This window comes from Megascapheus bottae, chromosome 19 (assembly GCF_031878675.1).
Source record: "Megascapheus bottae isolate mThoBot1 chromosome 19, mThoBot2.hap1, whole genome shotgun sequence".
NCBI classification, from domain to species: domain Eukaryota; kingdom Metazoa; phylum Chordata; class Mammalia; order Rodentia; family Geomyidae; genus Megascapheus; species Megascapheus bottae.
This window is the reverse complement of record NC_143527.1, coordinates 27,918,343-27,946,261: the sequence shown is the minus strand read 5'-3', so window position 1 is coordinate 27,946,261 and position 27,919 is coordinate 27,918,343. Positions and strand designations below refer to the sequence as shown.

Genomic DNA, 27,919 nt, shown 5'->3' with positions numbered 1-27,919 from the left:
TGGGTTTCTCATAACCCAGGGCTATGGCAGCACTGATTTTATGATACGGCAGCTAACTTTACACAGGACAGGCAAATCAAGAGACCTCAAGAGAAAGCCCAAGTGAAAATCATGGCCTTTTAAACCTAATCTGGGAAATGATATTCCATTTCCTCGCCATTTGTAGAACAAGTCCGTAACTACAGCCCGTACAGAACAAGAGGAAATTGCACAAGGATATGAATACCAGCCCTAGAGATGACTGGAAGCTAACTATAAGTGTTTTTCTTCTTATCTGTTCATTTTAGTAATTTCTAGTCTTGGATATTACTTCATAAAAGCAATATGATGCAAAAGAAAGTACTCAGCACAGAAATGAATCATAAACTCACCAAACAGTTTGAAAGGGAGGAGAAAGGAGCACAAGAATCAAAATATGTTAGGGGAATGAATTTTTTGAAAATAAATTGGTATATTTATTTGAAATAGGAAAGGGAAGAGGCAAAAACAAGATGATTGGGAGGGGTGGGGGAAGGGAAATAGGATAAAAAAAACATGGGAAGGGGTATTAATGTGTGAGAAGTAATGCACCTACTATCTGGCGAATGTAATTGTAACCCCTCTATACATTACCTCGATGAAAAAAAATAAAAAATGAAGAAAAAGAAAGTACATCGGTATTATAATGAATCCCTTCATATAACAAATAGTAATGCAAAACTAAAATTAAAATGGAAACACTGATCCAATAACAGTTTTCCTTGGAGCTTTCTTAGTCAGACGATTGAATTGGCTGAACCCAGGTTTTATTATCGTCCTTCCTAATCACATATTAGATCATGTTATGAATCTAAATTGGAGATCATTAACCTAACAGGATTTTGCACAGTTTGCAAGTTTAGAGTTCTAAAAAACTGAAATACTAATCCCACCGATAGGGAGAAGAATGCATCAGTATTTCTCAGGAATGTGCTTAACTCTCTCCATCTTCCTCTGTTCTTGCTAGTATGCTTGAGAGTTCAAACCGCCTTGATGAAGAGCACAGGCTGATTGCCAGGTATGCGGCAAGGCTGGCAGCAGAATCCTCCTCGTCTGTAAGTAGCTGGAGTAAAAAAGACACTTCTGTTGACCTCTGGAATCCTTGCATTTCCTATGCCACGTCCACTATTTGGTGATCATAACCAAAATAATTAGCATGAAGCTCTCGTTCATGTGCTTGCTGGCATATTCATGATATCTTGGCAATGGATTCCAATTTGAAAATGGCGGACATGAAAGGTAAAAGCCAAACAAGTTATGTTGCTGTCCATAAATACATCTCTGTGGGCAGAGGGGATGATGCCATCAACACCTGGGACTAAAGATGTGGCCAAAGGAACCTGAGTCCCAGTTCTCCAAGATCTGCCACAAATAGCTCTAACTCCAATTAGCATATGTGCCCGTGCTACTTGTTACTAGAAACAAATGAGAGAATAAATGATGAGAGTCACACAAACGTATAGTAGTTCTCCAAATGATAGCCCACAGATAAAATTTCTTCCTCAGAAATGTGTTTGGCTCCCAGAGGTCTCAAGTTTCTATTATCTATCAGCATGGACAAATAGGATGTTCTATTTTTAAATTCGGAGTTTCTACTTTTATCATGAAAAATTAACATGAGCTTTCTACATTTTTCACTGCACCTAGAAGCTGCAGAAGTCTTCTCCACCCTCCTGTGTACAGGGAAAGAAGCCACCACTTACCTCGAACATGGGCCCCTGCTTCATTTGCACTATCTCCCTAGCCCCAATGGACATCAAATATATCATAACTGATATGATCAACTAAGACTGATTATTCTGCAAATAAGATTAATACTATTGGCATAGTTCATGAAGCTTTTTAAAATGTCGCCCATAACTTAAGCTTGAATGAAGGGGTTCAGGAGCTAAGGTTTCTCTGAATGGATAGTTGATAGTACTCTTTCCCTTAATTTTGAAAAATTCAAATTGATTGTTTATAAAAATAAACAATTTCAATAAATTTATAGGAGCCAGTAAGCAATTACTCGTAGAGTACTAATTCTAGGTAGAGGGTTAATTCTCTATGTACTTATAATCATTTGTATATGCACTAAATTCTCCAATCTTCAGTTCTTGTTTTCTTAAAATTAATTATTTTCTTCTTGGTCCATTGATATAATATATAATCATTTTTCATCCACCACAAGAAAGTTTCCATTTGCATTACTTTTCTCCTCATCAACATCTCCATGATCATATTTGAACAGCAGTATGATTTGCCAAATGAATCATAATTATTAAGCTATCATACTGGTTACAAAAGAAATAGGAAGATCTTTTCTTTGGGCCCATTTCTCTATCTTCTAATGGAAGTTCCCACATCTTCCCTCCCCATATTCTTCTACTGGATCACTGCATTTCATAGAACAATCTTCCTTCCCATCCCTCACTATTCCATGCCCTTTGGTCCCGCCAATTCTAAAGACAACACAAAGAACTCTGGAGTTCACTCATCTATTCTTGATAAATCAGCTCAACAGTCATCTTAATAATGCAGCCATGTTTCCTCTGTGCTGCTATTGAACCATGCACATACTTTACCATAATAATAATTATACCAGTTATATTCATTATATTCTTCTGTCCTTTGAAGACAAGAGACATTTGCCCCAATATTTTTCAATACAACATGTGTAGAATAAAAGTGTGATAAATGGAAGGATGAATAAATCAATATATTTCATTTAGCCTAGAGGTTAAGGAAATTACACTCACATAAGAACATTTGGATACCATCAAGTTCAAAACTTGAGTCTGAAATGAGTTCAGTAAACATATTGTTCATCTGTGTCAATACTGGTGCTTGAACTTAGGGCTTCTTTATGATTTCATTTAAATTTCCCTCCCCACAAGGCTGGTTCTCTTACCACTTGAGCCACACCTTTTATTTTCATTTGAAACATAATTACATGTGGATTTAGAGCATCTACAGTACATGCTTTCACATACATTTAGGATACAATGATCCTATCAGGGTAATTAACGTATATAACAACTCAAACATTTATCTTTTCTTCCTATGGGGAGCAGCACAATCCTTTTGTTGATATTTTGAAATATACAACAAAAATGAGTGAACAGTAATTCTAAAGAATGAGTTGTATCAACAGTAAAACATTCAGCCTATTTCTACCAAGAGAGCAAATGCAGGAAGGAACATTGCAAAAGCACCATTTTCCCAAAGACTTGCATGGGGAAGGCTCAAGAAACAATCTTTCTTCCTTTGTGTATTTGCTGCCAAAGCATTCTGTTTTGCTCTCCATTTCGTGGATAGGTTATAGATCTGCAGGAAAACTGGTTCTCAGTGAAAGAAGAGCTAATTAGTTGCATGTATTTGCCTTTTTTGTTTAGATAGAAAGTTTTCTCTTCTTTATTTGCATGACTCTTGTCTTCTTAAACCTCTGTGGGTTCACATTCCCAAATATTAACTGTGTGCACTGTGTTTTACAGCAGCCAACACAGCAGAGAGGTGCTCCCGACATCTCCTTCACCATTGATGCGAATAAGCAACAAAGGCAGCTGATTGCAGAACTAGAGAATAAGAACAGGTAAGGCTTTGTAGACATGTTGGCTTTTTGATCAACATATATTCTCATTAATAATCTAGAGTCATGCCTTAAAGTCTCAGGGGTTTTTCTATATGTCTATTTAAAGGATGACATCTCCAGTCATTGATTACTATCCTTGGAAAAGCTGTTCTACCAAAAAAATTTTATTTATTTATTTATTTATTTGCCAGTCCTGGACTTAAGCTCAGGGGCTGAGCACTGTCCTTGGATTTTTCTCAAGGCTAGAGCTCTACCACTTGAGCCTCAGCACCATGTCCGGCTTTTCTTAAGTATGTGGTACCAAGGAATCGAACCCAGGTCTTCGTGCATGCTAGGCAAGCACTCTACCACTAGGCCAAACTCCCGGCTCCCCAAAAAAATTTTAAAAAGCTTCATAGACGATGACTCAGTATTTGCATACCCAATGCCATGGACATGGTATTGGAAATATAAACACAACTACATAGACATAAAAAATTTATGACTCTTTAGACCTAATGTTTTATTACACAGATTAATATGTATTTATGACATACAAAGCCTCAGCCTAATGTTAATTATGTTCTAAAATCTAAGTGCCAGTGATTGTATATAGAGATTCCCTTCTTGAATACTTGTTTGTTAAACACGTCATTTGAAATATGATGTAAAAATCAATGTTAATAAATTCTTTAAATAAAAAAAAAGTTTCATAGGAAAAACTCTCCCTTTCTCACTCTGTGAGCATTATCACTCAATGGTTCAGACCAAATATCTTCACATCCACTTCATCTGACCGTCCTTTCTCCACTCAGTACAGAGCGATTACGTTCATTCCATCCTCAAAACACATCCCCAAGCTGTATGCTTCCTGTTTATCACCAACATCCAGTCTAACCTATTGTTAAAAACAGACAAACAAATATATTATGGCTGGGAATGGTGGCTCATTCCTATCATCCTAGATATTTAGTAAGTGGAAATCTGCAAGATCTTAGTTTAAGAACAGTCCAAGCAAAAGTTCATAAGATCATCTCTCAATCACGAAAGCGGAAAGCAGGGGTAAATAACTGTCCTTCCAGCTAGCTGGGAAGTGCAACTGGAAGGATGGCAGTCCAGGCCAACCCATGCAGAAATATAACAAAAGCTATAAGGGTTGGGCGCATTGCTCAAGTGGTAGAGTGCCTGGGTGCAAATTCTAGTATTGCCAAAATAAATAAATTTGTTCAAAAAAAAAGTTTTAAAAAACGTATACCCCTTGTTTTCAGGACAAGGCTTCCACTGATTTCCCATCACCGTGATTAAAGCCTGATCCACTCATGGTCTTCGAGGCCCTCCCACATCTATCTGTCTAACTTCAGTTCCCCTTGCTCATCACATTCCAGTCTTGCTCAGCTTCATTTTGTCTTCAGTCTACAAAGGTCTTTCCCTGAGGTTGCAGGATGTCCTGAAACCAACCTCCCTATTCTCTACCATGTCCTTCCCCAGCAACCTGTCTGTTATAGTGTGTGTGTGTGTGTGTGTGTGTGTGTGTGTATGTGTGTGTTCATTCCACTTGTCATTGCCTGAAATCATCACATGTGTATGTTTCTCCTTGCTTGTCCTCTGACTTCGCTGATGGAAATAGAAATTCTCTGAGAACCAAGGCCATACCAAATACCTTGAGAGTACAGAAGCTTGCCTGATACATTGCAGATGCCCAATAAATATATGTGGACTTAATTGACAGTGTATAGGTGGCTCTCATATCAAATCCAATTATGAGTAAGCCCTTCACAGGAATGAATTGCACATTCTGTTCTGCTTGGAATAATACCAAATGTTTTCACCCTTAATTAATTTTGAAGTGCTGTTCTTAAACACTTATATCAGTTTCAAAGTTACAAGAAGACTAACAGGAAAATGTGGTAATAGTTTCTTTTTTCATATATTTTATTGTAATTAATAGAAGGGTTACATTATATTCACCAGGTAGAAGGTGCATTACTTCACAAACATTGATACCCTTTCTCATGTCTTGGTACCCATTTCCCTCTCCCTCACTCCCCCATCTTGTTTTCCCCCTTCCCTATCCAATTTCAAATAACCAAATACAAATAAATTCAATATATCAGATAACAAAGTGAGATACTGTAACAATATGAAATATGCAAGGGACAGCAAAGGAGATGAGAGATAATATAGTACATTAAGGACAACAATCACTCATTATATGGCTTTTGTTTCAGTATCCTGGAGGTCCTTTCAATTAGCTTCATACTATATGGCCTTATATATCAAGATTTTGCTCTATTGCAGATCTCTGCTAGTAGAGCCCAAAGTTTCTACTGATTATGACAAATGAGGGAAACCATTGAGCCTAAGTTCCGTTGAGTCTGGCTTACTACACTTAATATGATTTTTTCTAAGTCTTTCCATTTCCTAACAAATGGGGCGATGTCCTTTTTTCTGACAGCAGCATAGAATTCCACTGTGGACAAATACCACAACTTGTTGATCCACTCCTCAACTGAGGGACATCTAGGTTGGTTCCATATCTTTGCTATGGTGAATAGTGCTGCAATGAACATTGTTGTGCTAGTGGATTTAGTATGCCCTTGTTTCTGGATGGTTGGGTAAATGCCAATTAGTGGTATTGCTGGGTCATAGGGGAGTTCTATGTTTAGCCTTTTGAGGCACTGCCATACTGCTTTCCATAGTGGTTGAACGAGTTTGCACTCCCACCAACAGTGTAGTAGTGTTCCCTCCTGGCCACATCCCGTCCAGCATCTGTTATTATTCGTTTTCCTGATCCTGGCCATTCTAACTGGAGTGAGGTGGAATCTTAGAGGTGTTTTGATTTGCATTTCTTTTATGACCAGATATGTTGAGCATTTCTTCATGTGTTTATAGGCCATTTTTGTTTCTTCTTCAGAGAAGACTCTCTTTAAGTCTTTGGCCCATTTTTTAATGGGATGGTTGTTACTTTGGAGATTAGTTTTGGAGTGATTCAGTTTTTTGAGTTGTTGATATATTTTAGATATGAGGCTTTTGTCCGTTGTTTGGTTGGTGAAGATCTTCTCCCACTCTGTAGGCTTCCTAATTAATTTACTAGCTATGTCCTTTGCCATACAAAAGCTCTGCAGTTTAATGCAGTCCCACTTATCCAGCCTTTCTCTGATTTGTTGTGATTCTTGGTCCTTATTAAGAAAGTTTCGACCTGTGCCAAGGAGGTCTAGTGTATCTCCTATCCCTTCCTGTAAAGTTTTCAGTGTGTCAGCTTTTACCTCCAGGTCTTTGGTCCATTTGGAGTTAATTCTAGTGCAGGGTGACAAAGAAGGATCCAACTTTAGTTTTCTGCAGGTGCTTAACCAGTTCTGCCAGCACAACTTGTTGAAGAGGCTGTCTTTCTTCCATTCTATTTTTTTGGCTCCCTTATCAAAGATTAGGTGGCCATAGGTCTGTGGTTTAATATCTGGGTCCTCAGTTCTATTCCATTGGTCTTCAGGACTGTTCTTGTGCCAGTACCAAGCTGTTTTGATAATTATAGCCCTGTAATAGAATCTAAAGTTTGGAATTGAAATTCCTCCAGCGCTGTTCTTTCTGCTAAGAAGTGTTTTTGCTGTACGGGGTCTTTGATGAATGTCTGGTTTGGGGATGAGGGTTATACTGGCTTCATAGAATGAGTTTGGTAAAGAACCTTCATTTTCAACTTCGTTGAAGAGCTTGAGGAGTATTGGTGTGAGCTCTGCTTTGAAGACCTTATAGAATTCAGCTGTGAATCCATCTGGCCCTGGGCTTTTCTTAAGTGGAAGTTCTCTAATTGCCATTTCTATTTCAGAGCTTGAAATAGGCCTGTTGAGTTGGGTTAGTTCTTCTTGGTTCAGTGTGGGTATGTTAATATTGGCTAAGAATTCATCCATTTCTTCTAGATTCTCAAATTTGTTGGCGTAAAGGTTTGAGAAGTATTCCCTCATGATATTCTGGATCTTGGTAATTTCTGTCGTGATATTACCATTTTCGTCTGCGATTTTGTTTATTTCGGTATGCTCTCTTCTGTAGCTCAAGTGATATAGCACTAGCCTTGAGCAATAAAAGCTTATGGCTAGCACCCAGACTCTTGAGTTCAGGCCCCAGGATTGATTCACATAGGGAAAAAAGGTACATTCTTTTGCTCTAGAACATTAAATGTATCCCTTACTAATGAGTATTTTTGTGCCCACTCAAAGATTTAAGAGCCTCCAACGCAAAGAAATGCTAATGACCCTGGTTTGATTGTACACATGCATCAAATCACATCACATATCATGTGTACAATCATTGTTTCAATTCAGATTTCTTTTAAAAACACAGAAAGTCATCTGCTGTGCTCACTAAGCTTAACTTCCACCCTCAGCAGTTTGCTCTGTCTCACTGGATTTGTGCATTATATGAGGTAATAGAGTAATGTTCACCAGCCCCCAGGAATATGTGCCTTGCAACCTTGCTTAATGGCTTCTGATTCACTTAGGGAATGCCTTGAGCTAGTCGCATATCATTCATGACTAGCCTAATGCTCTCACCAAATGCAGGGCAGTCCAGGTCCAAAATCAATAACAGACTGACATGTCTCACCTCAGGAACACTTGATGTCACACATTCAATTACAGTGAATCCTTTCAAACACATGCACACACTTCTAAGGCTGCCCTTGTTGAGATCCGTTGTTAAAGCTGAAGATGTTAAATTAAAAGAAAAAAAAAATCTGCCGACCTCAGGTTTCTTATTCAGTGAGAAGAATTTTATTCTTGGTGAGAGAAAATGAGGTTATTTAGTTTCCTAAGATGAACACCATTTATCCTTATTTTTCCTCCAAGCACCTCTCAGTAACTGTGAGTCCTTTCTGGTGTCAGAATGTAATCGTAAATAATGGAAAGATGCATTTTAGTCTCATAAGCAGAGGCCTCCTCAGAGTTAGACACAATACCATGGCACCACATTACTTACGGGAATGATGATGGGTGCTGGTGATAATTCTCTGTGGCACACTCAGAGCCTTCAAAGTGCAGATGAAGTCATCCTTCCCTCACCCTCAGCTCCCAATCAGCTACAGCCAATGCCGCAGAAGCACAGAGGTCCTTGCTTAGTAAAGGTCAGCTGCTTCCAAACTCAGATGAGCCTTTTTTCCCTTGGTTCTGCTGGGCCTTGTCAGTCCACATATTAATATCCTAAAAGCTGGCTATGATTTCTCACCTTCTTCTCTCCCAAGAGAAATCTTACAGGAGATCCAGAGACTGCGGCTAGAGCATGAACAAGCCTCTCAGCCAACCCCAGAGAAGGCACAGCAGAACCCCACCCTGCTGGCAGAACTCCGACTCCTCAGGTAAGCCAGGGCATCAAAGTCATCTCAGGACACATAAACCTTTGGGATTGTTAATTCAGTCTAACAGCATACAGCCAGAAAATGGACTTGAGCAAACACAACTTCTGACACTTGCTCATGTGTTTTTTAATTATCACACTTTTAATTAGCTGCTGGAATTTGGATGATTTAGAGAGAAGTTTATATTTTATTCTTTCAAGAGAAAAGGATAGTGTAGTTTAGGTCAGAAATAAAATGTCTCATCAGAAAAAAATTAACAGCTCTTCAGAGATATTTTCACTAGCAACAATGTATGTTACAATGTTCAACAAAACATAATACAGACAGGTAAATAAAACCCATAGCACTCTAAATTTAAAATGTGGCACATAGTCTATCAAAAGGAATCTGATTTTTTTCTCTTCCTACTAGCTTTGCAAAGAGATCTTTAAAAAATAGGCATTATACTTTCTTGTTCAGCAAATGAACAGAAAAACCTAGTCTTTCCTAGTCTCTCATCATGGAATATTGGCGTAAAGGAACCATTGAAAGTCATTTGACTCAACCTCTGAGTATCAGTGTGATTCTCAGAGTCAGAACTAAAGAATAGCCAGCCTAGATGAGGACAATGTTTGTTTCCATTATACAAACTTACAAAATCTGAGAGTAGGCTCCTTTTATCAGACTGGCATAGCAATATACGCTGAATATGGAAGGTGCTCATCGGCATAAGCAACATGAAAGTAAATTCATAGACATTCCCTCATAGAAACAGCATAATGAGCCACGTATGGTGGCTCCCGCCTGTAATCCTAGCTACTCAGGAGGCTAAGATCTAAGGATCAGGTTCAAAGCCAGCCCAGGCAAAAAAAGGACTTGAGACTCTTATCTCCAATTAACCTCTAGAAAATGGGAAGTGGGGCTTGGCTCAAGGGTAGGGTGGTATCCTTGAGCTGAAGAGCCAGGAGCAATGCCCAGTCCAAGTTCAAACCCCATGACCCCCAAAACAAAACAAAACAAAAGACATCCCATTATACTCTTTCACAAGACACTTTAATTTGCCAGAATTACAATCCTTCAATTAAGGTGCTGTGTACATTGCAGATGAATAACCCTGAATCATACATCTCTCAGTAACTCTTACCAGAAGCAGTACCATTTTCTTGCATCTAAAAAAAATCTAAACTAAACTAAACTAAGCATGTTCTGTGTGATTCTGTTGGATCTTACCATCTTCCCACGTCCCTGTTCATTGTAGTCATGGATACTTCTCAGGTTCCCTTCCGTTCCTGTTTTGTAGCCCCTGAGCCTTGTAGCCCACCCTGGCCCAGGATTTTGGTCTTGTCTCTGTTTCCCCTAGAATCCACAAGGCCTATTTCAGATCCATAACTGGAGCAGAATCTTTGATTTGTGAAAAGGAGATCTGAAGAGCCCACAGTAAGAGGCTGCTAAATGTGGAAGGATCACTTCATTCTATTGAAAAATACAATAATTTAACAAAAGAAACAAATCCAGGGTTGGGAGTTTGGCCTAGTGGTAGAGTGCCTGCCTAGCATGCACGAAGACCCAGGTTCGATTCTTTGGTACCACATACTTAGAAAAAAAGCTGGAAGTGGTGCTGAGGCTCAAGCAGTAAAGCTTAAGCCCAAGACTGGCAAAAAAAAAAAAAAAAAAAAAAAAAAGGAAATCCTTCCTTCCCGGGAGTTTCTGAATTGCTTTCATTAGTTATACTAGAAGTGCTTGCATAATTTTTTTGCAATTCTTCACATTCCCTGTTACCTAGAAGAGGTGAAAATGAAAAGGAAAATGGAGTGCTTTATATCATACCTATCACATACAATTAAAAGGGGATGGTGCTAGGCATTTAGCACTCAAGAGCTGAAATCTGAAAGACTGTAAATTAAAGCCAGCCTAGGCGGGAAAGTTCTTGAGAATCTTATCTCCAACCACCAAAAATGTCGGAAATGGAGCGGTGGCACAAGAGGTAGGGCACTAGCATTGAGCAAAAGATCCCAGGCCCTGATTTCAAGCCCCAGGATTGGCACACACACACACACACACACACACACACACACACACACACACACACACACATACACACAGTGAAAGGCTGCTTCATACACACAAGCACACAAGTTCAAAGTCAAATCAGACCTAATGAACTTAGAGCTACAACTGAATGAGCTAGCATTGGCAGTCTCTTCCACTGGCCATCCTATGCTCATCAGAAGGATGATGGTTAAGAATTTTTCATAAGCATTTTCATTGATTCCATGCTTGCTTCTATGTAACTTTTGCCTTTGAAAATATTACTTTCCATGTGATGACTAGTGAATATCTAGGAAAGCATGTGGAGGTGCTCTGGTCATAGAAATACCTGTTTGATATTTCTTCCTCCTTGATCTAGCTGGCCGGAGCCTACTGACAGTGCTAACCATTATTCTGACCCTAAATTGTTAGCATGCTGTGACCCAAGCCCAAAGCCATAACAAGAAGGGTGAATTTGCTAAGAACTTCCCGGTCATTATCCCTGAATTTCAGCTGGTGGCTTAACTGATTTGTTTTGTCTGCCTCTTTATCTACACATTTTTCTTGTGCCTGAAGGAAGAAGAAATACCCTCCCTTGAAGGGTCATTTCTACATACTGCATCACATTCTCTACACAAATATTTTCCCCATGCTAGGATTTCACAGATATGCTAAAGCCAGTTTGAAAAACCCTGTTCTGGGTATGCTGTTTTACCCTCGTGTCATCTCAAGACAAGAAATCTAAAATAATGTCCCCTTGCAAAGCGTCCTTTGGCCTTGGGGCACACGTACAACACCCTACAGGACCTCTTTAGTGTAGCTTTCCTAGAGGTCTCTGTGCTAGGTCTTCTCTGAGCTCCACTTACTGTGAAACAAAAAGAAAATGCCATTTAGAGGCAAAGGAGAAGGATCCTTGCTTTTCATGAGTGTAACTTTATATATATATATATATAATTGTAATTAATAAAAGGGTTACATGATATTTGCCATATAGAAGGTGCATTAATTCACATACATTGATACCCTTTCACATGTCTTGGTACCCTTTACATTCCCCCCACCCCCCCCCCCGTCATGAGTGTAACTTTTATGTTTGTCTTAAAAGTCTAGGGCCTTTCTAGCCACACACACATACACACACACACACACACACACACACACACACACACACACACACTCTGAAAGCTATGCTTGTAGCCCACATAGGCATTTCTGTGAGCTAGTCTGACACTCAATACCTATACTGACCTATATGGTTGCTGGAAAATAGACACTATCATTATGCTCCTTTGGTAAATGAGGAAACAGAACCACACAGTTTAAATATATAGGTTTCAGACACCATGCTCCTTCACTGCTAAGTTTTCATGTGTATACTTTCCCAAAACTGTTTGCTTCTACAACCATGATACCATTTTCAAATTCAGGTAGTTAACATGGACATATATTTATCCCGTATACAATTTATATTAAAATATTGTCAATTGTCCCAATACCATCCTAAAAGAAAGTAGATTGTAACACACATTCAAAATTAAAAATAATCTCACAAGGTTAGACACTGCATATGCACCTATCATTCCAGCACTCAGGAGAATAAAGCAGAAGAATTTTAATTTTCAAGTCATCCTAGCTACATCACAAGTTCAAGCCAGCTTGAGCTGTGGAGAAAAATTAGCTCAGAAAATAACTAAGTACCTAAAAATAGACAATCTGAGAGAAGCTCAGGATAAAAGATATTGTTTTAGAAATGAATACTCGTCTCTGTAGGAAAATAACACTAACAGGGTTTTTATATTTCTGCCTCCATCATACTCTTGTTATTGGACCCACATTTCCTAACTGTTGGTACAAACACACCTGCAGAGGATGTTAAATCTTCCTAAATAAATTCAAGACCTTACTCATAAAAAAAAAAACCTAACTCAGATAAGACAAATGTGCAATAAAATTGATTCAGTGCTGAGTATTCTAAGCCTAATGCTCGTTAACTATTTTTTAATACATGTTTTGGAGTTGTGTCTTAGTGTATCTTATCTACAACATTAGCATTTGGCTTTGTCTTTCTCAAGGTGCTTCCTGTACTCAAATGACCAAAAATTCTAGAGAAACTGAAACTAAATTAAAAGCATTATTTACTCTTGTCCCAAGTTTACTTAGATGTATCTGGGGCATCATGGGCAGATAAGAGCAAAGAAAGACAACTCATGGAAGTATTCCTGAGGAATATTTTTGGGTAGGACAGCAATTACAAAATTAAAATGCTTCATCCCAAGGAGACAAATAATAAGATACCACTAGCACCTATAAAATTGTGGCATTTCTCCTCTGGCTTCTGAGAAAGAGACAACTGTAAATAAAATTAAAAGAATTGCTTCGGGATTAAGTGGCGAGAAAAACTCTGGAAATATTCAGGAAGCATTGAGATGCTTATAAATTTCAGATTCATAATTCATTCTACAGTATGCCTATAAGAAAGAAAATCTGAAATGTTTCTTTTTATAACATGCCCTCCTATCAATATTTTCAGCTGAATGAGACATAAATCGAACTCAGTATGACATTTTTATATTGTCAATTTTTCATGTCATAGCCCCGCTGTAGCTCCTCTTAATATGATGCTTGTGTCAACATTTCCATTCACATGGAATACATACATGCTTAAGAAATCCCCATGTTGTTAAAATGTAAGTACTAATATTTCAAACACAAACATAAACCTTTGGGGCAAGAAATAAAAATGTATGAACTACTTATTCACCAATGTCCCTTCAAAATAATGGAGTTGAAATCAATTTGTAAGGTATGTGTCCACCAGGGAACGGTGAGCCATTAATATACTTGATCATTCTGGTTTATTTCTTTGTAAAGATTTCTTAGTACCTGTTAGTGTCAACAAAAATGATAGAGGGCAGATTATCCTTAGAGATTTCCGTTCTTGTTGGCAGTAGACATTCCACAAGACAAACACAAATCCTCTGGGTTCTTTTCTGCTGTATGGTAATTACAGAGAGAAATTCTTTATTCTGGCAACACACTATAAAAACAATTTCAATCAAATAATTTAGATTGATGATAACAAGTGTATACCATGTCTATCTCACTTCTAAAGGGCACTCCATTGCATACAGGATCCCCATCTGCCAGCCTGTACTAATATCAATTCAAAGATGATGGAAGTGATCTAAAGGTACATTTTCAAGTCACATTTCCCAATGTGAAGGAGAGAAAGATGAAAATGCTGGAAAGGGTTTTAATTCTGTTTAAGTGTAGTCTACTTTCTAACAATTAAAAGTACACCTCTCTCTGTATCTGTTCACTTAAAGATGATTGAGGCCTGGCAATCCTGTCAAAGACCTGGTCTGTGCCCTTTTCCAGATAGGCCCATAACACTGGGGGAAGTGATTAGCTCAGTGAATGAAATACTGTTTCTGATGAGAGCTGCTTCCTTCATAGACAGCGCAAGGATGAGCTAGAACAGAGAATGTCTGCTCTCCAGGAGAGCCGGAGAGAGCTAATGGTTCAGTTAGAAGGCCTCATGAAGCTACTAAAGGTAAGACATTTCAAATAAATGTTTCCTGTGTCTTCTACTGTGGCATTAATTTTTTTTTTGCACAAACCGGGCAATGGTTTTTCCAATTAACATATGTGATGTCACCTGAAATACTATTGGAAACACAGACATGGAACTTAAGAGCCAGACCAGACCACTGAGGAGGTTTGTGGGGAAACTTCTTGGCTTATTTCTGATTCCTTTTGTTTTTTTGTTTCTTTGTTTTTGAGATTGTCACAATGATTAAGTTCTTTTATTATTGTTTAGCTTTTGGTTTTTGAAATAATAGCTTGTGCTAACAAAAAGAAACCACCACAAATATTGTGTAAATACCACTATGATTTAGTTTACCATGATTGACTCATATGGGTTGGCTCAAGAGACAAACTGAAATTGACATTTAAAATGCATATTGAAGAAAGGTTTACCTTTCCTTGCAGTGTTAGTTTCAGCGCTGAGAAGTTAGGCAGAGACCTTTTGGGAATAGTCACAGAATGAGTGGCCATATAGACAATGGAAAACTGCTCTGATTCCTTTTGTTAATGTCCTTGAAAGAAATAAAATTTGATTGACTTAGAAATACTCCAGATTTGAGGCTTATCCGTTGCATTCCGGATGTGCTGACCCCTGCGATTTCCCCAAATGCAGGAAACACGACTGCATAATTTGTGGTAGTGGGAAACTGTGTTCCCACTCTCCCCTGAAAAAAGGGGGGGGGGCGAGGAGTTTGGCCTCGTGGTAGAGTGCTTGCCTAGCATGCACGAAGACCCGGGTTCAATTCCTTGGTACCACATACATAGAAAAAGCTAGAAGTGGTGCTGTGGCTCAAGTGGTAGAGGTCTAGCCTTGAGAAAGTCCAAGGATAGTGCTCAAGCCCTGAGTTCAAGACTGGCAAAAAAGAAAGGAAAAAGAAAGAAATACTCCATGTTTGATAGCTGCCAGCAATATGACTAAATCGAACTGAAGCTAACGTCTATTACAGTATATTAAGGTACAGTATAGCCACTGAGTGGTCGTGGTGATTGTAGTTTCATTAATAGGAGGAATTTTTGGTTAATTTCAGTTTTTAAAAAAAATGTGTCCCATCTGTGTGGCTTTAACAAGTCATATGATTTTTGTGGGTCTCAAATACAAGTGTTTTAAACAGGAGTGTTTCCGGAATCTTCCAAGATAGCATATTTTACAAGGTTAACCATAAAAGATTCTATAAATAATATAATTCTTATTGAAAGTAGAATTCCATCTTTTCAAAAAAAAAAAAGCATTTTTCTTTCACCAGAATACAGTAAATTACTAAGTCAGCAGTAGTCGAATGCTCATTATCAGCGCAGAAGCATGAGTGCTGTATGGTCCTTCTGCCAGATGTAAGCAAGCATGAACCAGTATTGACTGGATCTACCAAGATCCACAAACAGGAAGAGAACAGTGAAAGGACTGTCTCAGCTGGCAGCTCAGGATGTGACAGGATATCCTGCTTTTCGCCCTCACATCCCCAATCACCAGCATTTGTTGTGGTTCCTTTTTTTTTTTTTTTTTTTGGCCTTGCTTGCTTCCTTTACTCCTTTCCTTCCTGCCTGTTTTCTTTCCTTTTTTCCTCTTCCTTCCTTATTTCCTTTCTTTCTCTTTCTGTCTTTTCTGCTTTCTCTCATGTTTTTGAAAACTCTTTTCTGAAGACTTTCATCCCAGACCCTGCAGTTGTAATATTTTCTTTTCTTTTCTTTGTTCTATTTTATTCCTTAGTCAACTTTTCCCCCTGTTTTGTGTCTTCTTCAATAATCTACTTGGAGAATGCCATTTGTGCAACAGAATCTACTTTTCAGCGCGTTAGAGATACAAAATGTAGAATTCAAGTTGGGCGATTTGTTTTTCTTTTGTAGTATCTGTGGGAAGACAGGACCAGATTGTTAATAACCTGCTGCTTTTCTAGATAATGATCTCATTCAGTACAATAGAAAAGCTCATTTCTGCTTTCCTTTCCAAGTGTGTCACTTGGACCCATCTTGCCCTTTAATGGATGACAAGACACTTTGACAAGCATCTCCTGCTGATGATTCTATAACTTCTGCCACCATAGGGACAGAATGCAATAGAACAGAACAGGGTAGAGTAGGGCAGGTCCGTGAACCACCAGCCTTCTCTGTATCAGCATGGCTGAGCACAGGCCTTTATACAAAAATGTATAAACAGGGAGAAAGAAAGACAGATGGTATTGAGATGTTTGGATGCATGGAGAAAAGCACTGGGTCTGTAGAGTCAAAGACCTAAACTGGCTTGGAACTATAGTCACTGGGATGGCAAAAACCTGGGCCATCTTTCAAAGCTATGTTCATGTCCCCCACCCTGCCTTCCTTAACGCTGTGTTCTTGCTCTTCTCAGAACCCTGGGTAATCTAACTGTTATTGATTCAATCTTTCTGTAGGAAGAAGAACTGAAGCAGGGAGTAAGTTATGTCCCCTACTGCAGGTCTTAACTAACAGTGGAGGGGCCTGCCGTCCTGCTGTTTTTCTCATTGCTTTTGCCTCTAATGTATGTTAATGCTTCCGTTTGAAAAAACAAAAAAAAATCATACTAATTTGCTTCCTCTTCAACATAGTGCCTGAATTGAGATGATAAAATTTAGCATCTTTCATAACAATCACTGCTGTTAGCCCCCAAAAGAAGAACTATGACATGTTTTAGAAGAGGACACAAACTGTGACGTGTTGGACCCATTTTAGATCCCCAGGGCAATACGTTTCCAGTCCATTTTATGCTTTTCTGAGTTGTTGGGCAGACCTCTCTCTTAATAAAATGTCAGCCCCTAGAGAGTTACCCCAAGAATCCAGAAGCAAAAAAAAAAAAACTCTGCCATCTCTCACCCAATGAATATGTGATTCCATTTACATGTCACTTAAAAGGTATGGGGAACTCTTTTTATAAGAATCAGACAACTGGATCTCTTTGAGTCCTGGAATTATTAGGTCTAGTACACTCCACTGCTCTCCACAATGTGCTCAATCCTGTCAAGGATTTAATAGCTCACTTCTCAACTTTTGGGAATCTTTCCCAAAGAAGAGTCCCATTCATCGACTGACAATAATCTATAAAGAACAGATACCTTCCAACCTTTTTCTTATCACCAAGAAGTTCATAAGGTCATTTTTAGATTTTTTTCTGTAGTAGGGCCATTGTGACATTCTAACCATGTTCTATACTGAAGTCTTGCCTCTAGCCCTGTAGTCAGGTTCAGAAACCAGCAGAGAGAGCAGCATACTCAAAAATATTTATATATTAAATCAAATTAAAGAAAAAGCAGCTTTTATGTCCAATGCATGTACCAAACTGTGTATGACAATATATCCCACTTGGCTAGCATTGTTTTTTTTTAAAGTTTCACATTATATCCATGGATCATTCAAAACTAAAGCTGTCCACTTCCAACATCTTTTCATTTTTCTGTATGCTCTTTTTTCTATTATTCATTGTGAGTGTTTGTGTGTAACAAAGAATGTTTGCAAAATGCTGGACACATTTTTATCCTTCATTCCCATGGTGTGTAAAAAGGAAAGTGTTAAACCAATCTGTAATGTCAGACAATAAAGATGATGTATTACATTATTTTGCACTTTGTGGAACAAAATTTACTAAAAGTTTAAGTCCAATTTTAATGCAAGACAGTCTACCTGGGTTAAGAGCACACACATCTGCTGTATACTAACTGCCCATCGTTGCACACATGGGGTGTGGCTATTGTATTTCCAACATACTTAGATCATGGTAGAGAAGAGTGCATCTTTTATGGTACTTCTCTTTGCAAATGGCCTCTTTTCTTTCCTGTCTCTTATTTTGCATGCACAATAGAAGGGAAAACTGCTCCAATATCAGCTTCTTCCTACTGGAGAGAGAGGGCAGATAATCCTACAGTGCTTCAGTCTTGCTGTAGTTGTTTCCCTTGGGGATGCTTCCCCTACCCTTTCCTAGGCAGTGCATTCCTCAAGATCCCCATTGGCCAGGAAATCAATCAATAGATGGATGCACATTGTCCCTACAGTGGTATTCCTGCTGTCTCACCTTTCAGCCATAGAGCCTTTTCTAATTTCTGCATTTCCAAGTGTTTCCCCACAAAGGCTATAGAAGCATTGGTCTAGGTTGTCAGTAACGTATTGTCTGGTTACTGGAAGAGTTGGCTTGTTTTATCCTTAACTATTTGTTTGATACTCAAGCCGCTCTTCAAAAGCCACCCAAGGCAGTGCTATAGCAAATGGAGAAACAGAAACTCCATAATTGAAATGGAAAAAAAATAACTAAGGATAAGTAAATGATGGGACTCTGTTCATTCACACAGAACTGGGTGCTACTGTGTACTTTCTGGTAGTGAAGCAGCAAAGGAAAATATGACCCATGGTGATATACATACAGAAATACCATTTCTCAAGAGATCAAAATCCATGCAGCATGAAATAGAAAAAGAGTTTTCCCTCAGAGCTTTGTAGAAGGAGTTTGAATAATAAAGTAGAAAATGCAGTCATAGCTTTCACATGACTGTTTCTTATCCTGACCTTCAGTCAAAGCTAAAGCCAGATCCCCATAAATCCCAGCCCTATCAGGGTAGTTCTTTATGGAAATGAATGCCTTCCAAGCCTGTCAACTTCTCATGGTATAACATGATCTAAGGAGAGAATTTAGAGGTTGTAGGCTGGCATCTGCTTCTAAATTCTGTTTTTATTTATGAATCTTTCCTCACTGAGGACATTCTCTTTGTAAAATCAAAAGTAAAACACCCCACACTAAAAAAATGTGCTTGATTTAATAATCTCTACTTGCTTTATCATAAATCTGTGTGGTTCAATATAGTGTTTTATTATACTGATATATATATAATTCCTACTTGCACTGTTTCTTGTTATAGGTAATGCATGCATTTATTCCCCTTGAGGAGAAAACATGAATTTAAAAGAAAATAGTGCCTGTAATATAATATGATGATTATGGTATCACAAGCAATAAATATTTTTTACAAAACTTGGATTGAAGTTATCCTACCCTCTTTCTTCTTTGTGTATCTTTAAAGATTTACTGAAGGGGCCATAAAACAGTACTCATAAAAAGTTTAATAATGAAGGCAGCTGGGGTGTAACTGCAATAATACTGTGTCCCAAAGTTTCTAGTGGATTTCCAGGTCCAGATATTATGTACCAGAATAAAACCAAGTATCCTGCCTTTGACTTTGGAGAAAAAAAAGCCTTCATAGTAATTTTATTAGAAGGATTTCTGGGGTTAGACCTGAATTTCAGTGGTCCCTGACTCTCACTCACAGCAGTTGTGAAATCTTATGCAAGTGAACTACCTTCCTAATAGTTTCTTTTGAAAACACTGCGAATGCATGGTTCATAGGTCAGTGTTACATATTTTTAAAAGACAATGGGCATGAAAACACTATAAAAATACCCTATGGGCTGGGAGTTTTGCCTAATGGTAGAGTGCTTGCCTAGCATGTACAAAGACCCAGGTTCAATTCCTCAGTACCATATACATAGAAAAAGCTGGAAATGATGCTGAGGCTTAAGTGATAGAGCTTTAGCCTTGAACTCAGGCTCTGAGTTCAAGCCCCAGAACTGGCAAAAAGAAAATAACACGTGAACATCAACTATAAGCAGTATGTGTATACACATAAATGCAAGTACATATACACTTCTCAGATTTGACTCATAATTTATACATAAATTCCTTTTTCTCACAGTTATCTAAGTTAACATAATTATTAACTTAATTTAGTGGGTTGTTAATTAACAATGCTTCCATCAGAAGCTTTTTAATTTATTCATATCTCTTGTAATTGCTCTTAAGAGTAGAAAACAATGGTTTTATTTGAGAACAACCAATAGAAGCAATTCAATAATATTCTCATTTTCTGTTTCTGGTAACATTAGCAGATATGACTCTAGATAGACTAATATCGGCAGTGTTTCTGTTGCCACATGTGCGTAGACAGTTAATGCAGTGAAGGGTTGAGAGTATAAACAGTGTATACAATATACAACAAGATGGCCGACACCTTTGCTAAAGATTTTATTCACAGTGCACATTCTTCTATGAGAGAAGTGACTATGTTTTTGGCAAGGATCAAAGTTAGGTTTGTGTTTACTAACAGCGCTCATTCTTTTTCTCTTTCACTCTCTTTCTCTCTCATTACAATAAGGATTCATTTGAAAACTACATTTGAAGTTCATTATTTAGGAGGAAGATAGAAAGATGATAGATAGATAGATAGATAGATAGATAGATAGATAGATAGATACATACATACATACATACATACATACATACAAACATGCACATATATATACAGACATACGTATGTACATACATGATAGATAGATAGATAGATAGATAGATAGATAGATAGATAGATAGATGGCATTAAATGGTACAATTATTCTAATTTGGAGGTCCCTTGAACATTATACAAAATTCAATCTCCTGCCTCCATTGCATTCTCCATTTGTAACTGGATGTCCAACTAACTGAGAAAACTACAGTCCCTCAAGAGTATAAATGAACTACAAGGGAGAAATTTGCAAGCCTGTGTTTCATCTCTCTTCATTCCCCTTCTTTATCTTCTTTGGTTCTTTTCCTATGGCATCCAGAACCAGTCAAAAGTGGGGGGGTGGATTTTCCACTTGATAATCAACTATAGTATAAAGTCTACTATCTAGTATCCAGAAATATATCTTTTCAGATTGTTTCTCTCCTTTTTATATGATTTTGAGGTTGATTTAATTCTAAAGAAGTAAAAATTATCTCTGCTTGAAACCCTTGGAAGACGATCTTTCAGTTCAGAATGAAACCCATACAGAAGGCCCATAAACCTGACTCCTCCCCTTTCCTTCCTCCTTTTTCTGTCTTCCCCCCATTGCAATTTGATACTGCAGCCACAGTTCCCTCGCTACCATGCCAAGAGAGCCCCCTATACATCCCAGGCCTTGTTCACACTATTCCAGCACCCAAAAACTCTTTGCTCCATACTTTCTTGCCTGGATAACTTCACTACAAAAGCAGATCTTATCAGAATTAGCAAGTCCCAGGACATATCATATATAACCATGCCTTTAGGAAATCCAGTTCTAGGATATATTGTCATTATTATAACAGTTGGGGAATGTATCTTGGAAGAAAGAATACCAAGAGGATTGAATATTCTCTTCGATATCCTATTGAAAATACTAAATAGACACTGCTTTGTTTAATCTTCTCAAGCTGCTAGGATGACCAGCAAGATCAGGCTGCACCTTCCCCATACCTGGAGTGAAAGCTCCACAGGTCTTGGGAGAAGCACAAGTAATAGTATGTATTTCACCAAAGTGATTCAGCTGTTAAGACATTTATCATTTCCTTAAAACATCCCTCATTCCTAGAGCTGGGTTAAAAAAAACTTGCTAGAAAAAAATTAGAAAATGTATGGATCTTGTCAGACTTTTTAAAAATTGATGCAATAGCAGATTGAATGGACTCAGAGGAGAATGTGTAGAAATTAATTTCTCATTTATTCTCTAGGAAGAGACCTATTTTAAATTGGCTAAGTGTGATTTATGTTTTCCTTCTTCCATAAATCAATGCTGTCCTTGGATAGTTTAGATCTGTATATTGATCTGCATGGACGAGTATCCCATAAGCCTTTTCTCCATTAATCACCGAGTAATTTCCAGGGGAGGATGCACACAGAGAATATTCACAACCATACTTGATGACTGGCTGAGAGTCCCCCATTTTACAGGGGTCATCACCTGTGGGAATGAAACACAGTGCCAAGGGAAGCTGCCCTTTTCTATTAGCCTTGTGAAGATAGGACATAAAGAAAGACAGAAGAAGCCATTTCCCACAATCAGGCAAGAAAAGTGCTGTACAGCAAATTGGACAGTGTCCTTACAAAGAGAAACTGGGCCACAGAATGCTCAAGTAGCCAGTACACTGGACATGATAGTAGTTGCAGGTTTCAAAAAAGGAACCTCCCCTCCCCCCTTCCCTCCCTCCCCCTCCCCCCCCCATGGGAATTGAACTCAGAACCCGAGACTCTACCACTTAAGCCACACCCCCAGCTCTTTTTTGCCATGCTTTTCAGATAGAGTCTTAGGGTCTTTGTCTATGCTGACCTTGGAATGTGATTTCCCTACTTACACCATTCATATAACTGGAATTGCTCTTTGAGATACGGCGTGGCTGACGTTTTTGCTCATGTTGGCTTCAAACCTTGATCCTCCTGTCTCTACCTCCCAATCATCTGACCCTGTCCAGGTGAATCTTTTCCTTAACCACAAACCTTCTACTTAAATTCTTCATATAATCAAACTGCTTAAATCCCATGCCAGTTCCAGAGTCACTTGGAGATAATGACCATGAGTCACTCACACATTGGTTAACTTTCAATTCACCCAAATGCTTTCCCCTGACACACAATTCCAATTATTTTTCTCTTAACCTAGAACTACTAATGGGAGACATGGAAGTCAATAAAAGGGGAGTAGGAAAAGTTGCCTTTTACTATCTTTGACGTAGCAGGGAATGACAGGATGGGAAAATCACTGCTCAGTGGGAAAGAATCATGCACTAAGAGCATGGGAGAGAAGAAGGTAGAAAAAGCCAAGGGAACAGATTTCCTCAAATACTACTGAAGACCATCACAAGCACACCCTGATGGAGAGCCTAGCATACAAGACCCACATAAGATGATGCTGTGTAGCCCTAGTGTAGCCAGTTAGGTACTGAAGTATGGCTCTATAGCTGAAATCATTGGGTCCAGATATGTTCCAGAATTCAGATTTTCATTGGGCTTTCATTTTGGGGGGTTTTTTTTGAAAAATAGTATGCCACAGATGTAGCCATACACTCACATTTGGCTAGAGTGAACTTTATTATGCAAAGACGTGCGGTACGTAGGATTTCTCTTACGTTCTCAAAATCATAGAGAGAAAATCCATGGTCTTGAACTTAGTCTATGGATTGGTCAAGACTCTCCACCCACACTGGGTGACTACATCTCTCCACAGCCTAGGAACTGAAAGGTTCTCTGGCCTCAGCTGAGCTGAAAGCACTAGGACCCTGCTCTGCCAGCACACTGTAGCAGGGCTATGCTCTGAGCCTTCCTGCGTTTCTAGGCTTAGCAAAGCCCAAATGGAAGCGTGCAAAGGCTGGTCACAATGCCCAGATCACTGAGATGTGGGCGGCCATCTTAGGACTGTAGTGTAGAGAACAAGGATTCTTTATCTCTCTGCATTCACTACTCAGATTTTGATGAGCTCAGTTATCCCCCCTGAGCCTCTGGTCAATTACAGAGTAGAAATAATACCCCATGTGGTTGTTAGGAAGATTAAGCAAAGTATATGGAATTAAAGTGCTTTATAGACTACACATTACTACTTTAGTATAAGCTATTATCATTTCTACTGCTTTACTGGGATAATGATGCAAGACAATGTAGGTTAAAGTGCCAAGTTCACTATAAATTATATACAAAAGTGGAGTTGTTATATGAATTTCCTATCACAGAAGAAGACCTGTCTTCCCAAGGTTGCAGGAATAACTAGTCCATAGTCAAGGAAGGCCTATTCTACAGCCACTCAATCCTACTGCAGATCCCCAGAAAGGACAGTGAGACTGCCCACAGGGGCCTTACTGAGGGACCTGCCTTGAACAAACTCCCAGAATGTGTGTCCAGGGGGCTGTGAAGCCCTTGGGTTGCTTAATAAACATCTTTCTCTCTGAAGGGCCCTCCACCAGCTGTAGTCCACCAGGGATCCCTCAGCCTAGCACTCAGAGGATCTGCACTCAGCCCCTAACACTGTCTTTCCACCTCTAGAGAATAATTCTCACTCTCTGAGCCCTGGGGTCCACGTTACAGTGAGCATGCCTGCTTCGTAGGCTCATGAAGAGAAATCAATAAGAACATGGCAAACATCGTAAAGCATGAAGCAAGGGTGAAGTTATTTATTCTCAGCGTGGGAAGCTGAGATCTTAGTCATAGCTAAGGAGCAAAACGTTTCAAGGTAATAGTCTGAGCTGCCATTTGCTGGGAAAAAACAGACCCCCCTCCTTGAGCAGGCTGAGGAAAGCAGGCTGCAAAGCATCATCGCCTGGCAAAGTTCTCTTCCTTGGGCCTGGACAGACCATTACAAGGTACTGTTGAGAATGAAAAAGTGGAATCCCCAAGCCGCTGGGGATGAGTTCTGTTCTCTGGCCTGTTTTGCTTTGAGTTCTGAGTTTTCCTCACTTGATAAATTTGTCAATTGTGTGAAAGGCCAAGCCCTGGAGAACTAACAGCATGACATTTTACAGGTCTAAGTAGAAAGTTCTGGAGCAGTACTTTTGTGGTGTGAATGTAGGAGTTTGAAGGGGTACATGGTGAATCTTGCTTTGCTGTGGGAGAGCTCCACCACACTGGGCTGGAACTTCATGGGAACCCCCAATGCGTGGTGTGTGTGCTTGAGGAGCTCCTTGCATGTCCTTACATGCGTATTTGATTGTCCTCCTTTGCTTACTAATCATAAATCTAGAAGATTGCTCCCAAAGGACCTCACTGCAAGAGAAAAACCTTAAAATTCAGCATGAGACAGTCTCAGAAAAGGTGTTATGCCAAAGACTGTAATGCACAAATAAGAAACTTGTGATTGTTTTCTACCTTTTTCTTTCCTTTTTTTAAAGCTTGCTATTCTTACTCTGCTAGAATATTCTCAAGGGCAAAGAGAAGGGTGTTTTCTGTAGAAGGCAGTGACAAAAAAAAATTAGAAATCAAGATTGCACTAATCAAAATCCCAATAAGGTATCACCTCATTCCAGTAAGGATGACCGTTACCTAAGAGATAACAAGTGTTGGCAAAGACATGGAGAAAAGAGAACACTTGCACATTGCTGGTGGGAATATCAATTAGGACAGCCATTGTAGGAAATAGTATGGAAGTTCCTCCAGATATTGAAGGTGGAACTGCTGTACAATTCCACAATCTCACTACTGCATCATTTGACTATAAGAAATGAATCCGGGGTGTCAAAGAGACATCTGCACTCCATATTTATTGCACTCCATTCACAGTAGCTAGGAGATGGCAGCTGGTGAATAGATAAAGAAAATGTGGCACGTATACACAGTGGAGTATAGTTATATCACTACAGGAAGAAATGAGACCCTCTCACTTGCAAAGGCATGGATGGCTGGAACTGGAGATCACTGTAATAAGTGAAATAAATCAGGCCACAAAGGATATATAGCACATGATCCCATGCATGTGTGGATTTTTGTACAAAATCAGTGATCTTAAAGAAGAGACTAACATGGTAGTTATCAGAGGGAAAGGAGAGTAAAGAAAAAAAGGATAGGAAATTTTTGATCAATTGATTCGAAGCCACCATTCAACAGGAATAAGAAGTTCTGGTATGCTATTATACAGTATAGACAATAATAATACACTATGTATTTCAAAAAGCTAAAAGAATTTGTAATGTTTTACCATAAAGAAAGGATCCATGTTTGTAAAGGCAGAAATATTTAACCTGATTGAAATATACTGAAACAATTCATGGTAGCCCATCCATGTGTTCCATTTTTATGTACCAACTTGAAATGTTTGATGAAAAAGAAAAAAGTGACAGAAAGATTTATTTTTTAATAAATCAAGTCACTAAATCATTTGAATCACTGAACCACAAAGTCAGCTTTTACTATCAAATAAGAATTAAGCAAAGTACATCTCAGATGATTCTTCATATGCATATCATTAGAAGACATGATATAAACCATGATTCATCCTCCATAGATGGTGCTGGGATAGATAGGTTGAAAATATAGGACACAATTTGTATATATGCCAAACATCTCTCAGTTTGACTGCCTTCTATGTAGGTACAAGGAGACAATAAATACACTCTGTCATTATCTTTATTCAACAATAGCTTCATTCCATAGGCACATCTCTCCTGTGGAAAACACCATACTAATATTGTTAGCTTTTAATATTGAACCCACACTTCAAATGGAATAATGTGTTGAATTATGTACACCTGCAATGCAGGTTCCCAGTTCCACTTCAATTTCCTAAGATTTCCCCCTCGGTTTGGAATCTCATTGTCAATGTTTTTAACACTGGAAGGAGGTTGGGGTATGGCTCATGACATTTGCTTGGGAAAACACATTAATGGCTTGCATTGTCTCTCCAGACCCAGGGGGCAGGCTCTCCTCGCTCCTCCCCCAGCCACACCATCAGCAGACCAATCCCCATGCCCATCCGCTCATCATCAGCCTGCTCCACTCCTACGCACACTCCTCAAGACTCCCTCACTGGGGTAGGGGGAGATGTGCAAGAGGCGTTTGCACAAAGTAAGTGGTTTTTGTTCTTATGATTATGGTGACTTGCTTTTTTAGTGGCCAATTAAGTCACTAACACCCATGGAACGGTCTAGTGGCCCCTGTGGACACCCTAGGCTAGTGATAGAACCTGAACTGAGTGCATTAGAAGCTTCTACCCTGTTCCTCCCTGCCATGTTCTCCCTTTCCTTAGTTCCTACTGCCCTGCCCCAGTTTCTAGTACATCTTTGCTCCTCAGCTCTCTGGAACTCCTTTCAGATGCTTTACATGGAAACTTCCTAAATATAATCCTTAGTACATGCCTTCTAAACATTAAACCAAAGTTAAGGTGAAGATTAAATAAACCCATTGCTTTGACTCTGGGGTAATGGAAAAGGATAGGCAGTTGTTTCATGAATAGAGGCATCCTAGAGATGTGCTTAAGAGTGGCATCCTGTCAAATGGGGTCACAAAGTTAGGTCTTCATGGCTGAGTGCTAAGACAGGACAGAGAGGTGGAAACCTTTGTCCTCCATTTAAGGAGAAATGTCCCAAGACAAATGACTGAATACTTTTTCATACCATCATTTTTCAAATTTACAGACCATACAAAGAGTAATCTACCCATAAACCCTCTCTTCCAGAAGTGACCACTGTTGATGCATAGTTCCTTCTCAACTTTTTGCTTACCTTTAGATACATTGGATGTTTATAGAAAGGTGCTTTGCTGGTTTCACAAATCAGATTATGTATTGCATTTTAGTCTGTAATTTGCATTTTCTTAAAGTTAAGAATATACTACAGGTATCCTTTGAGATCCTCACATGAAGGTCTAAAGGTAAGAAAGCGGTGTTTGACAATAATTTGTAAGGCAAAGAGAAGCATAAACAGAGTCAAAGACAAAAGGACTCATTCCATCAAGGACTTAAAGAAACAAATTCAAAATACATGGCAGCCATGTTTTGTAATTTCAATTATACATAAAGTATGTTAGAGATCAATAAAATGTAGCCATTATAAAAAAGGCAAATTTGAATAATTATCAGCTTTGTCTGATTTTTTTAACCTCCAACACCTCTTAATACTGGGCATAGCAAGAATGTAAGGAAATGGCTAGTCTGACCTGTCATGTAAGGGGAAG

At 38.8% G+C, this 27,919-nt stretch overlaps 1 protein-coding gene across 9 annotated transcripts in view; it reads left to right on the top strand.

Moving 5' to 3' along the window:
• Positions 1-27,919, top strand: part of Dtna (dystrobrevin alpha) — a 287,652-nt gene that overhangs the window by 242,282 nt on the left and 17,451 nt on the right. For 8 of the 9 annotated variants that reach the window (XM_090353262.1, XM_090353257.1, XM_090353260.1 and 5 more), the window contains 5 exons: positions 986-1,073; positions 3,492-3,589; positions 8,796-8,909; positions 14,373-14,469; positions 26,653-26,812. In XM_090353262.1, the coding sequence (XP_090209388.1) occupies positions 986-1,073; positions 3,492-3,589; positions 8,796-8,909; positions 14,373-14,469; positions 26,653-26,812 (557 nt within the window). Of the gene's footprint in view, positions 1-985; positions 1,074-3,491; positions 3,590-8,795; positions 8,910-14,372; positions 14,470-16,888; positions 19,469-26,652; positions 26,813-27,919 lie in introns of those variants that run through there. The other variant, XM_090353266.1, reaches the window with a different exon arrangement.